The 13,965-nt window shown below is 39.4% G+C and overlaps 1 protein-coding gene across 1 annotated transcript; it reads right to left on the bottom strand.

The window, feature by feature from the left end:
* Positions 1-8,955: 8,955 nt before the first annotated feature.
* On the bottom strand, positions 8,956-13,510 carry LOC140021191 (uncharacterized). The gene is made up of 4 exons (XM_072071958.1): positions 12,311-13,510; positions 11,490-11,799; positions 9,816-10,787; positions 8,956-9,587 (listed from the first exon to the last, which is right to left on the bottom strand). Exons 1-4 carry the CDS (start codon positions 13,508-13,510, stop codon positions 8,956-8,958), a joined length of 3,114 nt encoding a protein of 1,037 aa, XP_071928059.1.
* Between the last annotated feature and the right edge of the window lie 455 nt (positions 13,511-13,965).

Raw genomic sequence — 13,965 nt, 5'->3', positions numbered from 1 at the left:
CCCGCGCATACTTTCCTATGAAATTTGGTAGAGGGACAACCCTTATAGGGTAGTATTATACTGCTAATTGTGGTGTTATTCCGAGGCCGTTCCATGGGTCAAATAAATTACCAAAGTTCATGACTCGAGTTTGAAAAAAAAAAAAAAACCCATGTTTCACAAGGGAATCTTGGTAACTTTGAGTTGCCATATCTTAATATTCAAAACTCCGTTTCTCGTTCCGTTTGTTTTGTTATACTCTTGGATTACAACACTAATAGATTTATATATTTCAAAAGCTATTTCCAAACAAGTGAATTTTTCCGAATTTTCAAAGTTGACCAAAAATCAACTTAAATCTGCCTTATGAACTAAAACAGAGATTTTGAGCTTATTTTTGAATGTTTTCCATGTGGAATCTTAGAAAGGTGTATTCTAGGAACTTTTAGTACTTTGGAAGTAGTTTCCAACTGTACCAAGTTTTCCAATTTTGGACTACTGAATACAAGATTTGATTTTTCTAAGTTTGACGTGCAAAGCTGAAATTTGCCGATTTCTTAGAAAATGAAATTTTGAAAACCCGTTATTCCTTCTTGATGATAATTGGTCACTTTAAACTTGATTCCATGAACGAAATTATTTTTCCTTGTGTTAATAAAACCTCACTTTTGAACCTTTATTTTTAGTGGCTAAGGTTCTTGATTTGAGGTAGTGACAAGTCTAGATGAGTGTAACTCCTTCCTTGATTAATGTGTGATTATGAGTGAAAAATACTTGTCAATTGCTTCAGGTGCTCAAGCTAGTCTTGAAGAGAATCCCGGAGAGGACAACTAACGATTCTCTCGCTCAATTACTCTTGAATTGTGAGTGTCAAGTGCATGACTTGTCGTGTTTTACCTGCTTATATACGTGAATATCACTTGATGGGACGAGTGTGTACTTTATCGCACTCGCTCTCCTTTACTTGAACTTTACTTGTATTAACTTGGTTTTCGAAGTCGATTTGAGTGAACCTCGTCGGCTAAAATATACCCGTTTTCGTGTACATGTCGTGTTGTCGTGCGTGTTGTGCTTGCCGTGCGTGTCGTGCGTGACGTGTTGTCGGGTGGAGTGAAACTCCTCGACTTATGGGGACGCCCAAATTCTCTTAGCCAATCTTGCAACTCGAGCCGGCATGGGGTTGGTCGAGAAGTTTGATAAGCCAAGGGAACAACAAAACATAACTTGATCTTTTGAGATCTTGTTCGGCATACTCGTGGAGTATCGCCCTTTTCGTGCGTGTTCAAAAATCAAAACTTGATCTCTTGAGGTCTCGTACGGCATACTCAACGAGTATCGCCCTTTTCGTGCGTGTTTGGTTACGGATCCGAGAGGGTGGAATGTTGGCCGGAGGAAGTAATAAGTGAAGTTTCTACGGATATAATACCCACCCGGATGACGGAGGGTCATCGTGAGGGAGTATCAGATCGAGCCGTGGCGAAGCAAGTGAAAAATAGCTCCTGAGAGCTCCTATATCCTTGAATTATTTCTGTTTACTTGTCTCGTTTGAATTGTAAATTACTTGAACCTTATTGTTCTACTTGGATAACGTGCGTGCATGTGTGTTTTCTTGGCCTCACGAGCTATTGGCTCACCGTGTATATTTGTTTTCCTTGACAGGTTCTGGAATTGAGAGCTTTACAATTTACTTAGACTTTCTTATGGATGTAAATGAATACTATGACTTCGCTTTGCGATTTGTAATGTCTAATGTTACTTATGTCATGTATCGGATTGGAGATACGTTAAGTTAGGTGTACTTAATGCTTTGGATTACCACTTGAAGTTGGAAAAGTGCAATCCCTGATTCAGAGATTCGGCTTGCATGTTCGTATTTGTGTTGTATGAACTTGTATGTTTGGGATGGTATGACTTTAGACTTGGGTTGTAACGCGTAAGGTTCTTAAGAGTCGACGATTGGCTATATTGAAATGCTATTATCTCTGAAGTTAATGTGGTTTGGTTATTGACCATTTTGGAGGAAAGCGATATTGTAATAGATTAGGTTATTCTTCGGAAAGGTTTTGGCTAGATTTCTTGCGTGAGTCCTGGCGAGAGCTGGGCAGGCGTCCCGCAGATACCCCTTGGTTCGCCTTGGGGAGAAGTGTGGCCGTCACAGGTGGTATCAGAGCTTAGGCTCTAGATCTTTGTAGTGTATCTTAGGCTTTAAGCATAGGATGCCGGACTGTGGAGTTTGATTGTTTAGTAAGTGGAATGTGATCTTAATACCTGATGATTGATTGAGTAATATTGAAGTGTTTGTTTTAAGTGGGTTTGCACACTAGGGTTTCTTATATTGTAAGAAACTGAAGAGAATTGTGTGAGAATTGATTTGAAAAGTGATAGTTGAGTTCTTGAACATTGGTACTGGTTGATATCTATAAGATCGAATTTGACTGGGTAAATCATAAGATTCGAGATATCCTCTAGGCTTGTAATCTTTGTAAGTATATGCATGAAATTGAATGTGAATCTTGGATCGATTGCTTGAGTGAGACCTTTTGTGAAATTTTCTTTGAGGAATAGTGGTGATTGAGTTGATTTGCATCTGGAGATGGCCAGTCCTAGTGCGAATTGACTTGGTTCCCACTTGACGCTTAAGTGAGCCAGTTGTACATATTCTCTGAGTTTGAACATGGGACTTGAGGCTTTAACTAGAAATTCCAAGGTTGGTTATTCTTGGAGATGAATGTACTCTAGTTATTGGCTGGCTTGCTAAAGATTTTTAAACTTTGGATAAGTGACCTTTGATTTCAACTTGTATTATGACCTGATTAACTTTAATTTTGTAATGGCATGCAACTTAATTGAGACTAGTTTAAATTCTATGTTAACTGTGAATGTGTCATTTGTGAAAATGTTATCTGTGGATATAGTTGTATTGTTCATTTTGAAAATTGTTAAATACACGTGTGCATAGATAATTTTGGTTTAGTGAGCCATTTACACATATATGTATAGATTAGTTGTGAGAATGGAAGTTGGGAGACGACGACGTGGGCGTCAACCCAGACGACCTCGAAATCAAGGAGGAGATAGAGAATCTACCGCCGACCGAAACGCTGAACCTAGGGTTGGGGTAGAAAACCAAATTGGGTTAGTTTTGACTCGCATGACAGACATATTAGAGCGATTGGTACCCCAACGAGGCCAGGAAATTGGACAAATGAACCAACTTGGAAACCAAGAAATAGGAGAGGATAGGGCTTTAGAGAGATTTCAAAAGTTTTTTTCCCTTCTAAATTTTCTGGGGGTCCAAACCCCGATATAGCTGAGAGTTGGTTGGAAAATATAAGAAATATATTTGATGCACTAGATTATTCCGAGGAGAGAGAAGTAAATTCTGCTGTGTTCCAACTTGAAGGACCGGCTCGAGTATGGTGGAATGTTATAAGAAATAAGTGGGAAATGGAACTGTCCCTCGACAAGCCAATGGAAGGAGGAACCGACCAGTGACGTATGAACGAACATATGACATGATCACACCACAAATTTCAGAAAGGTATGAATTTCGAGGACGAAATTCTCTTTAAGGAGGGTAGGTTGTGAGGACCCGAAAATTTTGTTTATTTTATTTATTTTACTGGCTAAAATAAGTATTTACTCACCCGATTTCTCCGATTATTATTTTCTAATTTTTTTGGCCTAATTAAATGTATCCATAGCTTAGTTATATTTTTTAAAGCGATTCGTTTCGAAATTTAATTTCTGAAGGCCCGTTAAGTGAAAATAGTAAACACGCGACTGGAGTAAATAATCGATTCGAGAAATTACATATAACAAATAAGTGGTCAAATTAAAAGCCTAATTGAATTTTCATAAAAATCAAGAATTTAGAAATATCCTGATTTACCTAAGAATAACTGCAAGAATTTCGAGTGAGAGCTTGAAAATTTTATTCCTTATTTAAAATTTGATACATGATCCATTTTCTTTTATTTATTAAAATACATGTTTAATTATTTCTTTTCGTTAACAAATAAACCGGCAATACCTTTGCAAATTGTATCACCTACACCATTAAATATTAGTACTAGTTAGAATTATTGTTATGAAAATAAATAATAAAATAAACATGGAAAAACACTCGTTTGGAAGCATGTAAATGCCTAACATGTACAAAGATTAAATGTTGATTTTCCATGTTAGTTAGAAACCAATAGAAAACTATCTTTACCTTCTTAAACAATTTTTTTATGCGATAAATAATATTATGGAGCAACAATATTAAACCACTTGATTTTCTGTTAAGATAAAAGAATATTTCTAAGGAAGATTATTTCATTGACGTAACAATTAATTCGTTAAATGCCGATAGTTAGCTTTAATCGTTAAAAATGTCAAAATGTTAATAGGAACCTTAGTATTAAGATGAGGTTGATAATTGTAGACAAAATCGTTACAAGTACACCAAGTATACTTAGGACGTTAAAATTTCGATAATCGAACTTTCACAAGATTAGTATATGGTTAAACATTCAAATTTCATTTGGGGTAAATGTTGGAACTAGATTAGAAATGAGGGTTTAAGTGGATATTAGGAGGAGACGTGAAAAGACTAAAATGGCCCTCCACCATCTCGAAATAACCATGCAACCCTCCATGCTTCATTGGCCAACCTTTAAATCCACCAATCCCATTTCTGCCGGATTCATTCTTCTCAAGCACTCAACCACTTCCACCCACGGTTCATCTTTACTTCAGCACCCATCTTCACTCCACTACCTCACCTCTAATTCACAACAACATCTCACCTCTTCCTCTGCCTTAGACCGAGAGTAAATGAGAGAGAGAACCTTGTGAGCTGCCATCTTGTAATCATCGACCAAGAAGAGCTGTGCGCGACCTGCAACATTGGACTGACCGGGAGAGAAAGAGAGCAAGAGGGAGAGTGCGAGCTTCATCACCACCGGGAGCTTCACTCTGCAACCTCAACCAGCTGTGACCATCTCCAACCACAACACCACCACAGCTGCAACCCCGCAACCAAGATCAGACCAGCATCCCAGTCCTTGCGCGAGCCAAGAGGAGAAAAATTTGACAGCTCTCCTGTCGCGTGAGTGAGCTTCAAGTTGAGGTAATTTCAGGACTAAAACTAGTTGATCAGAGGTAAATCAAGGTAGCTATGGACTTGCATGTGAGGTTTGAGGGTTCGGATGGTGATTTGAATAAGAGGAAAAAAAAAAATCTGATTGTTGAAGGAAATGGCATTGCCGAGAGTTAATCTGGAATTGCAGCTTCTAATTGGTTCAACCGTGATAACTTGAGCTTAGTTCTGTGTTTGACTAACTAAAAAAGAAAAATAGGATGATTAAGCTCTGCATGTAGTATATTGGTCGGACTACACCAGAAAAATAAAAAGGAAATGAAATCTGTGCATGCAAGCTTAATTGTGAAAAAGCTGAACAATTTCTGGAAATTGTGGATGATTTTGTTGTTGACCGAATCTGATTTTTGAACAAGAAATGTTGATTAGCTAGTTAAGTATTTGCATGTTAATTCTGAGCACCTAATACCATGAATTAACCGAAGGAAAAGTTGGGTTTATGACCAATTAGCTGCTGGAAATTTTTTGTGAAAGCCGAGGGAGTGAAACTGAAATTTTGCAATTGTTCTGGTAAATGATGGTTGGAAAATTTTGATGGTGGGCTCTATGAACTCCCACCCTTGGATTAATGATTGATGATGGACATAATGCTAGTTTAGTACTTAAATAGCTAGATTAATGATATCTAGCTAGTCTAGACTTCAAGGGATGCATAGTTCAAAAATGTTTAGATTTTCCCTGTTTCAATCGCACCCCTTTTTGCAAAATTTTGAGGGTTTCATGACTTGTATATCATGCTTATATGTTGAAGATATGGTGTACAAAGTTTCATTTAAAAATATTGAAGTTTGGTGGGTCAATTGGATCAATTTCGTGAAGCTAGTAAATCTTGAAAACTGTTTTCGTAATGCTCTGACCAGCTTTCGTATTTCGGCCATAACTCTGTGCTCCGATGTCGAAATCGAGTGCCGTCAGCAGCATTTGAAACTAGATATCCCAGCCTTTCCAACGGTGTAAAATGTATGTTCTGGTTCCATGTGTGTGAGCCGAACCAACCATTTAATGATGACTATCTGTTTCTCTGTTTTACAAGAACGAAATGCTGAGGCTGCAACTTGTGGCTCGAATTCGAGCTAGTTGTGTGCCGAATTTCAAAATGATGTTTTCTGTGAAATTATAGCTCCATGAATGTTTTTTCCAACGCCATAAACCATGCCAAATTGCGAGTTAATTTGAGTGATCTATGATCAAAATAGGAAACCTGCTCTGTCCTTGAAAACCCTGATTTTTAGACAGATTTGATGCAAGGCTCGGTGTAGACTTGCAAATTAAATCTCTTGGTGTTAATCACCACAAATGTTGTTCTGGGATGACCCTTAAACCTTTTCTATGCAAATGAACCATGTTTAGAGGATTTTCCTGGGTCAAAAGTTTAGAAAAGGAAATTTTCATATTCAAGGCAGCTTTGCCTTAAAATTTTGGAAACTTGAATGATTTTGTTAAGTGACTTCCCGCGCATACTTTCCTATGAAATTTGGTAGAGGGACAACCCTTATAGGGTAGTATTATACTGCTAATTGTGGTGTTATTCCGAGGCCGTTCCATGGGTCAAATAAATTACCAAAGTTCATGACTCGAGTTTGAAAAAAAAAAAAAAACCCATGTTTCACAAGGGAATCTTGGTAACTTTGAGTTGCCATATCTTAATATTCAAAACTCCGTTTCTCGTTCCGTTTGTTTTGTTATACTCTTGGATTACAACACTAATAGATTTATATATTTCAAAAGCTATTTCCAAACAAGTGAATTTTTCCGAATTTTCAAAGTTGACCAAAAATCAACTTAAATCTGCCTTATGAACTAAAACAGAGATTTTGAGCTTATTTTTTAATGTTTTCCATGTGGAATCTTAGAAAGGTGTATTCTAGGAACTTTTAGTACTTTGGAAGTAGTTTCCAACTGTACCAAGTTTTCCAATTTTGGACTACTGAATACAAGATTTGATTTTTCTAAGTTTGACGTGCAAAGCTGAAATTTGCCGATTTCTTAGAAAATGAAATTTTGAAAACCCGTTATTCCTTCTTGATGATAATTGGTCACTTTAAACTTGATTCCATGAACGAAATTATTTTTCCTTGTGTTAATAAAACCTCACTTTTGAACCTTTATTTTTAGTGGCTAAGGTTCTTGATTTGAGGTAGTGACAAGTCTAGATGAGTGTAACTCCTTCCTTGATTAATGTGTGATTATGAGTGAAAAATACTTGTCAATTGCTTCAGGTGCTCAAGCTAGTCTTGAAGAGAATCCCGGAGAGGACAACTAACGATTCTCTCGCTCAATTACTCTTGAATTGTGAGTGTCAAGTGCATGACTTGTCGTGTTTTACCTGCTTATATACGTGAATATCACTTGATGGGACGAGTGTGTACTTTATCGCACTCGCTCTCCTTTACTTGAACTTTACTTGTATTAACTTGGTTTTCGAAGTCGATTTGAGTGAACCTCGTCGGCTAAAATATACCCGTTTTCGTGTACATGTCGTGTTGTCGTGCGTGTTGTGCTTGCCGTGCGTGTCGTGCGTGACGTGTTGTCGGGTGGAGTGAAACTCCTCGACTTATGGGGACGCCCAAATTCTCTTAGCCAATCTTGCAACTCGAGCCGGCATGGGCTTGGTCGAGAAGTTTGATAAGCCAAGGGAACAACAAAACATAACTTGATCTTTTGAGATCTTGTTCGGCATACTCGTAGAGTATCGCCCTTTTCGTGCGTGTTCAAAAATCAAAACTTGATCTCTTGAGGTCTCGTACGGCATACTCAACGAGTATCGCCCTTTTCGTGCGTGTTTGGTTACGGATCCGAGAGGGTGGAATGTTGGCTGGAGGAAGTAATAAGTGAAGTTTCAACGGATATAATACCCACCCGGATGACGGAGGGTCATCGTGAGGGGGTATCAGATCGAGCCGTGGCGAAGCAAGTGGAAAATAGCTCCTGAGAGCTCCTATATCCTTGAATTGTTTCTGTTTACTTGTCTCGCTTGAATTGTAAATTACTTGAACCTTATTGTTCTACTTGGATAATGTGCGTGCATGTGTGTTTCTTGGCCTCACGAGCTATTGGCTCACCGTGTATATTTGTTTTCCTTGACAGGTTCTGGAATTGAGAGCTTTACAATTTACTTAGACTTTCTTATGGATGTAAATGAATACTATGACTACGCTTTGCGGTTTGTAATGTCTAATGTTACTTATGTCATGTATCGAATTGGAGATACGCTAAGCTAGGTGTACTTAATGCTTTGGATTGCCACTTGAAGTTGGAAAAGTGCAATCCCTGATTCAGAGATTCGGCTTGCATGTTCGTGCTTGTGTTGTATGAACTTGTATGATGTGCGACGGATCTAGACGAACACCAAGTTGAGTGGATTTGCGGAACCTTGACCCTGCTAGAATCACAAGTCATGAACTAAGGAGATTCCTTAACCCACGACTAGCAAATTTAGTGAACCAAAAGTATAGTTAGAAGAACGCCAAAACCAAGGAGACTACTTGATTTATAAGTTCGATGAACAACTTGAGATTAATTCTCAAGTATTCAAAGGAAATTCTCTTGATGCAAGAGAGAGTGAATAAACTGACGAAAACCTAAAATCTCAATTGTACCTTAATGAATGAAAACCTAGGCTATATATAGCCTTACAGGACTCAAACCCTAGAATGTCCAATGGACGACCTTGCCCTTCATTAAGGGTGAAAATATTTAACAACTAATTGACTAATTTTAAGACTCTGAATTCGGCCAAAGTGAAGTAAAAATTGACCGAAATTATTAATGCTAACAAATAACTAATAATGGTAACTAAAACCCTAATTAACAAGCTAGTACTCCGTGAACTAGTCTTCACTTGGTTCTTCCATTTGAAGGAAAGTGTATAGAGTAGTTTCTCCATTATGTAATCCTTCAATGGTCCTCAAGTCATCACCAACTCGTTCTTGAATTGTGCAGACAAGAGCTTGAAGCGATTCTTGAATTCTCCTAGCACGCGCTCTTGTAATTGGACCACTGGGTATTTGCATGACCTGAGCACTAGAAGTTTGAGCAGTCTTGAGCCCCTCCTCATTAGTCCCCTCCTCTTGAAGGCGATTTGTCCTCAAATCAAACTCATCGTCTGCATGAAAAGGACTCAAGTCAGATACATTAAAAGTAGCATGTACCCCATACTCACCTGGAAGCTCAAGTTTGTAGGCATTGTCATTTATACGCTCCAGGACTTGGAATGGACTATCTCCCCGTGGAAGTAGCTTACTACGCCTTTTGACTGGGAACCTCTCTTTGCGCATGTGTATCCATACCCAATCGCCAGGCTCAAAGACCATCTTGCGGCGCCCCTTGTTGGCACTTTGGATGTATTGAAGTGTACGCTTCTCGATGTTGGCGCGCACCTTAGTGTGTAACTCACGTACATATGCAGCTTTGTTCTTACCATCCAAGTTAACTCTCTCATGAACAGGTAAAGGAGTTAAATCTAAAGGTGTGAGAGGGTTAAAGCCATACACAATTTCAAACGGCGAATAATGGGTAGCAGAATGAACAGTGCGATTGTATGCAAATTCCACATGTGGTAAGCAATCTTCCCAAGATTTAATGTTCTTTTTAATGATTGCACGCAATAGGGTAGATAAAGTCCTATTAACCACTTCGGTTTGACCATCAGTTTGTGGGTGGCTAGAAGTAGAAAATAGCAATTTAGTACCCAGTTTACACCACAAAGTTTTCCAAAAATAGCTAAGGAATTTGGCGTCCTTATCAGAAACAATAGTGCGTGGCATGCCATGTAATCTAACTATCTCACGAAAGAATAAATCTGCAACATGCTTAGCATCATCTGTTTTAAGACAAGGAATAAAATGGGCCATTTTGGAGAAGCGGTCGACTACCACATAGATTGAATCATGTCCTTTTCTAGTCCTAGGTAGTCCAAGCACAAAATCCATTGACAGATCAACCCATGGTTCATGTGGAATTGGCAAAGGTTTATAGAGACCATAAGGGTGTACCTTTGATTTTGCTTGGTGACAAGTCACGCACCTTTCAATGTGTCGTTCCACGTCACTCCTCATGCGTGGCCAGAAGAAATGTTCTTGGAGAATCATTAAGGTCTTGGCAATGCCGAAGTGTCCCATTAGCCCTCCTCCATGAGATTCTCTTACTAGGAGTGTGCGCATGGAACTCTTAGGAATGCACAGCTTGTCTTTGTAGTATAAGAACCCCTGAGAGATGAAATAATGCTCACGAGAGTGTCGTGGCAAGAAGGAAAAAATCTCACCAAAATCTGAGTCAGTTGCATAAAGTTCTTTAAGGAATTCAAAACCAAGCAACTTAGCATCTAATGTAGTGATAAGGGTGTGCCTTCGCGAGAGTGCATCGGCCACTACATTCGTCTTACCTGTCTTGTATTTGATCACAAAGGTAAAACTGTCAATGAAGGTAATCCATCGTGCATGTCGCTTACTCAACTTGTCTTGGGACTTGATATGCTTGAGCGACTCATGATCTGTGTGCAAGACAAACTCACGAGGGCGAAGGTAATGTTGCCATGTTTGTAGAGCTCGCACTAAGGCCATTAGTTCCTTATCATAGGTTGAGTAGTTTAGAGCAGCTCCATTCAACTTCTCGCTAAAGTATGCAACTGGGCGGCCCTCTTGAAGTAAAACAGCTCCAATACCTATACCAGAGGCATCACACTCTACTTCAAAAGCTTTATCAAAATTAGGTAAACTAAGGACAGGTGCATGTGTGAGCTTGTGTTTAAGTAATTGGAAAGACTTAGCTTGTTCCTCTCCCCAATGAAATTGCACATCTTTCTTCACAATTGACGTAAGTGGGGCAGCAATTGTGCTAAAATCCTTGACAAAACGCCTATAGAAACTTGCCAAGCCATGGAAATTTCTCACCTCACTTACATTGGTAGGGGTTGGCCATTCACTAATAGCCTTCACCTTTTCTTGATCAACATGAATTCCCTGCTCACTTACAACATAGCCTAGGAAAACCAATTGATTGGTGCCAAATGTACACTTCTTAAGGTTAGCGTAGAGGCTCGCCTTGTGAAGTGCATCTAGGACCATTTGTAAATGCACAACATGCTCATCTAGATTCTTAGTATAGATCAAGATGTCACCAAAATAAACGACCACAAATTTACCAATGAAAGAGCGTAAAACATAATTCATGAGTCTCATAAAAGTACTTGGTGCATTGGTTAGCCCAAAAGGCATGACCAACCACTCATAAAGACCATGTTTTGTTTTAAATGCAGTTTTCCATTCATCTCCTTCTTTCATTCGAATTTGATGGTAACCACTTTTCAAATCAATCTTAGTAAAAATGATAGCACCATGTAATTCATCAAGCATGTCATCCAAACGAGGAATGGGATGGCGGTACTTTACCGTGATGGCATTAATTGCCCTACAATCAGTGCACATTCTCCATCCTCCATCTTTCTTTGGAACAAGTAGAACTGGTACAGCACAGGGGCTTAGACTCTCGTAAATCCAGCCCTTACTAAGCAACTCCTCCACTTTTCGTTGTTGCTCCTTGGTTTCCTCAGGATTAGTCCTATAAGGTGCCTTGTTTGGGAGGGAAGATCCAGGAATGAAATCAATTTGATGTTCAATTCCCCTTAATGGAGGCAAACCAGTAGGTATATCCTCAGGAAAGACGTCTTGATACTCCTGTAAGAGGTTAGTAATAATACTAGGCAAAGAAGCATCAAGAACATTTGTGAGTAAGGATTCCTTGCCAAATAAAATAAATAAAACCTGATTAGAATGCAAGGCCTTTCTCACGTCCTTCACTTTGGCAAGCATGCTGGTTTTTTTTCTCATGTGTGGGCTCTAAGGCCGAATGAGAGTGATCCAACTTGCTTGAAGAAGGGTCGGCCAACACTAATTTCTTAGCTTTGGCGGGGTCCTTCTTGGTGGTAGCATGCAAGTCATACTCTTTTTGTAGACTAACTTGATTCTCATGCACTTGTTGAGGTGTAAGAGGTGCAAGTGTAATCTTTTTACAATTATGCATGAAAGAGTATTTGTTCAAGAAACCATCAAAAGTGACTCTTTTGTCAAATTGCCAAGGACGACCTAAGAGTATATGTGCAGCTTGCATTGGTACTACATCACACATAACATCATCTTCATACCTACCAATGCGAAAAGTAACCAAAACTTGTTTATGAGCACGTACCTCTCCACTGTTGTTTAACCACTGAAGCTTGTAGGGACGGGGGTGCTCACTAGTTGGCAAGTTTAGTTTCTCCACCATCAATGCACTAGCAACATTAGTGCAACTTCTGGGGTCAATCACCAAGCTGCATACCTTGTTGGTTACATGGCACCTAGTGTAAAAAATGTTGTCACGTTGAAACTCATCTTTACTAGCTTGAGTAGCTAGTGCCCTTCTTGCTACCAATCCAACTTTGTCTTGAGTTGGAACTTCCTCTATCTCATTTTCTTCTTCAACCAAGGGAGGCATGTCCTTGTAATCCTCTTCTTCATCGTCAGTGATAATGTCGCCATTTGGTAGGACAAGCATGGTCCTTGGGTTTGGGCATTGGCTTGCAATATGCCCAACTCCTTGACACCTCCAACAGTTGGTGTCACGATTTCTAGGTTTTGAAGTTTCAATTGTTGGCTTTGAAACAACCTTGGGGTCGGTTTTGGTAAAAGGTGGCCGTGAGCTTGACCCTTGATCTTGCTTCGGGTTTGGAGTGGTCCAAGCATTCGAACCTCTCTCTTCCCTTCTAGGCTGGTATGGTCGACTAAATGTTTGTGGATGAGAGTTATAATTTCTGGTTGTACCCCTCCTCTTGAGCCTTTGCTCAATCTTGATAGCCTTCTCCACCATATCTTCTACCTCCACATAGTATTGAAGCTCCAGTTGATCGGCTATTTCAACCCTCAGACCATTGAGAAATCTTGCCATTGTAGCCTCTCTATCTTCTTGAATATCAACTCTCAACATGGAGATTTCCATGTTCTTGTAGTAGTCCTCAACTGAGCGTTGACCTTGCGTCAAGGTTTGAAGTTTTTGGTACAAGTCTCTATGGTAGTGACTTGGTACAAATCGCTTCTTCATAAGCCTCTTGAGCTCAGTCCAAGTGGTTATAGGTAGTTCACCACACCTTCTCCTGCTTATAACCACTTGCTCCCACCAAACTATGGCATAGTCGGTGAATTCTACTACGGCAAGTCTCAATTTTTGTGCATCGGTGTAGTCATTACAATCGAATACTAGCTCCACTCGACTCTCCCATTCAAGGTATGTATCCGGATCAGATTTGCCTTGGAAAGGAGGAATCTTCATCATAATCCCCTTGATTCCCCTTGATGGAATCACCGATTGCTCTTGTGTTTCGCTTTGGTCTTCTTTGCTTGTATGCCTCATGTTCCGAATCGGCATTGGAGTCACTAGATTCCCCCAGGGTGGATTTTTCCCTAGATTTCCTAGAAGAAACCCTAGATGAACTTAGTTGATCAATTTGCTCATGGATTGTTTCCAGCCTTTGGTCAAATCTCCTCTGCATGTCCTTCCACATATTATCCATTTTAAGTGATAATTGAGCAAGGGTAAGTTCATTTTCCTGAAACATGGTGAAACCTGCAAAACTTGACAAATTGTTAGTAGAAAAATGCCTCACTTGCTCCCTTAAGTGTTTCACTCCTCTCGTGTTTGCACGCTTATGTCACTCTAATGCTCTCACCAATTCACTTCTTAAACCACTTGATTGTTTCCTTTTAAGAAATCAGAATATTTCGCAAAAAGTCCAATCAAACCTTAAGCAAATAGTATCCAATTGTACCAAAGAAACAAGAAGCAAGAGTAGAAACGGAAAGCTCAAG

This window comes from Coffea arabica, chromosome 11e (genome assembly GCF_036785885.1).
Source record: "Coffea arabica cultivar ET-39 chromosome 11e, Coffea Arabica ET-39 HiFi, whole genome shotgun sequence".
NCBI classification, from domain to species: Eukaryota; Viridiplantae; Streptophyta; class Magnoliopsida; order Gentianales; family Rubiaceae; genus Coffea; species Coffea arabica.
Note: the sequence above shows the minus strand (reverse complement) of the source record. Positions and strands in the feature narration are given on the sequence as shown.

Coding starts and splice junctions, on each gene's coding strand:
- LOC140021191 (XM_072071958.1), bottom strand. CDS start 13,510: ATGAGGCATACAAGCAAAGAAGACCAAAGCGAAACACAAGAGCAATCG. Junction 11,800..12,310: donor GGTTAAACAACAGTGGAGAG/GTACGTGCTCAT, acceptor AACCTCTTACAG/GAGTATCAAGACGTCTTTCC. Junction 9,588..9,815: donor AACTTTGTGGTGTAAACTGG/GTACTAAATTGC, acceptor TCACACCTTTAG/ATTTAACTCCTTTACCTGTT.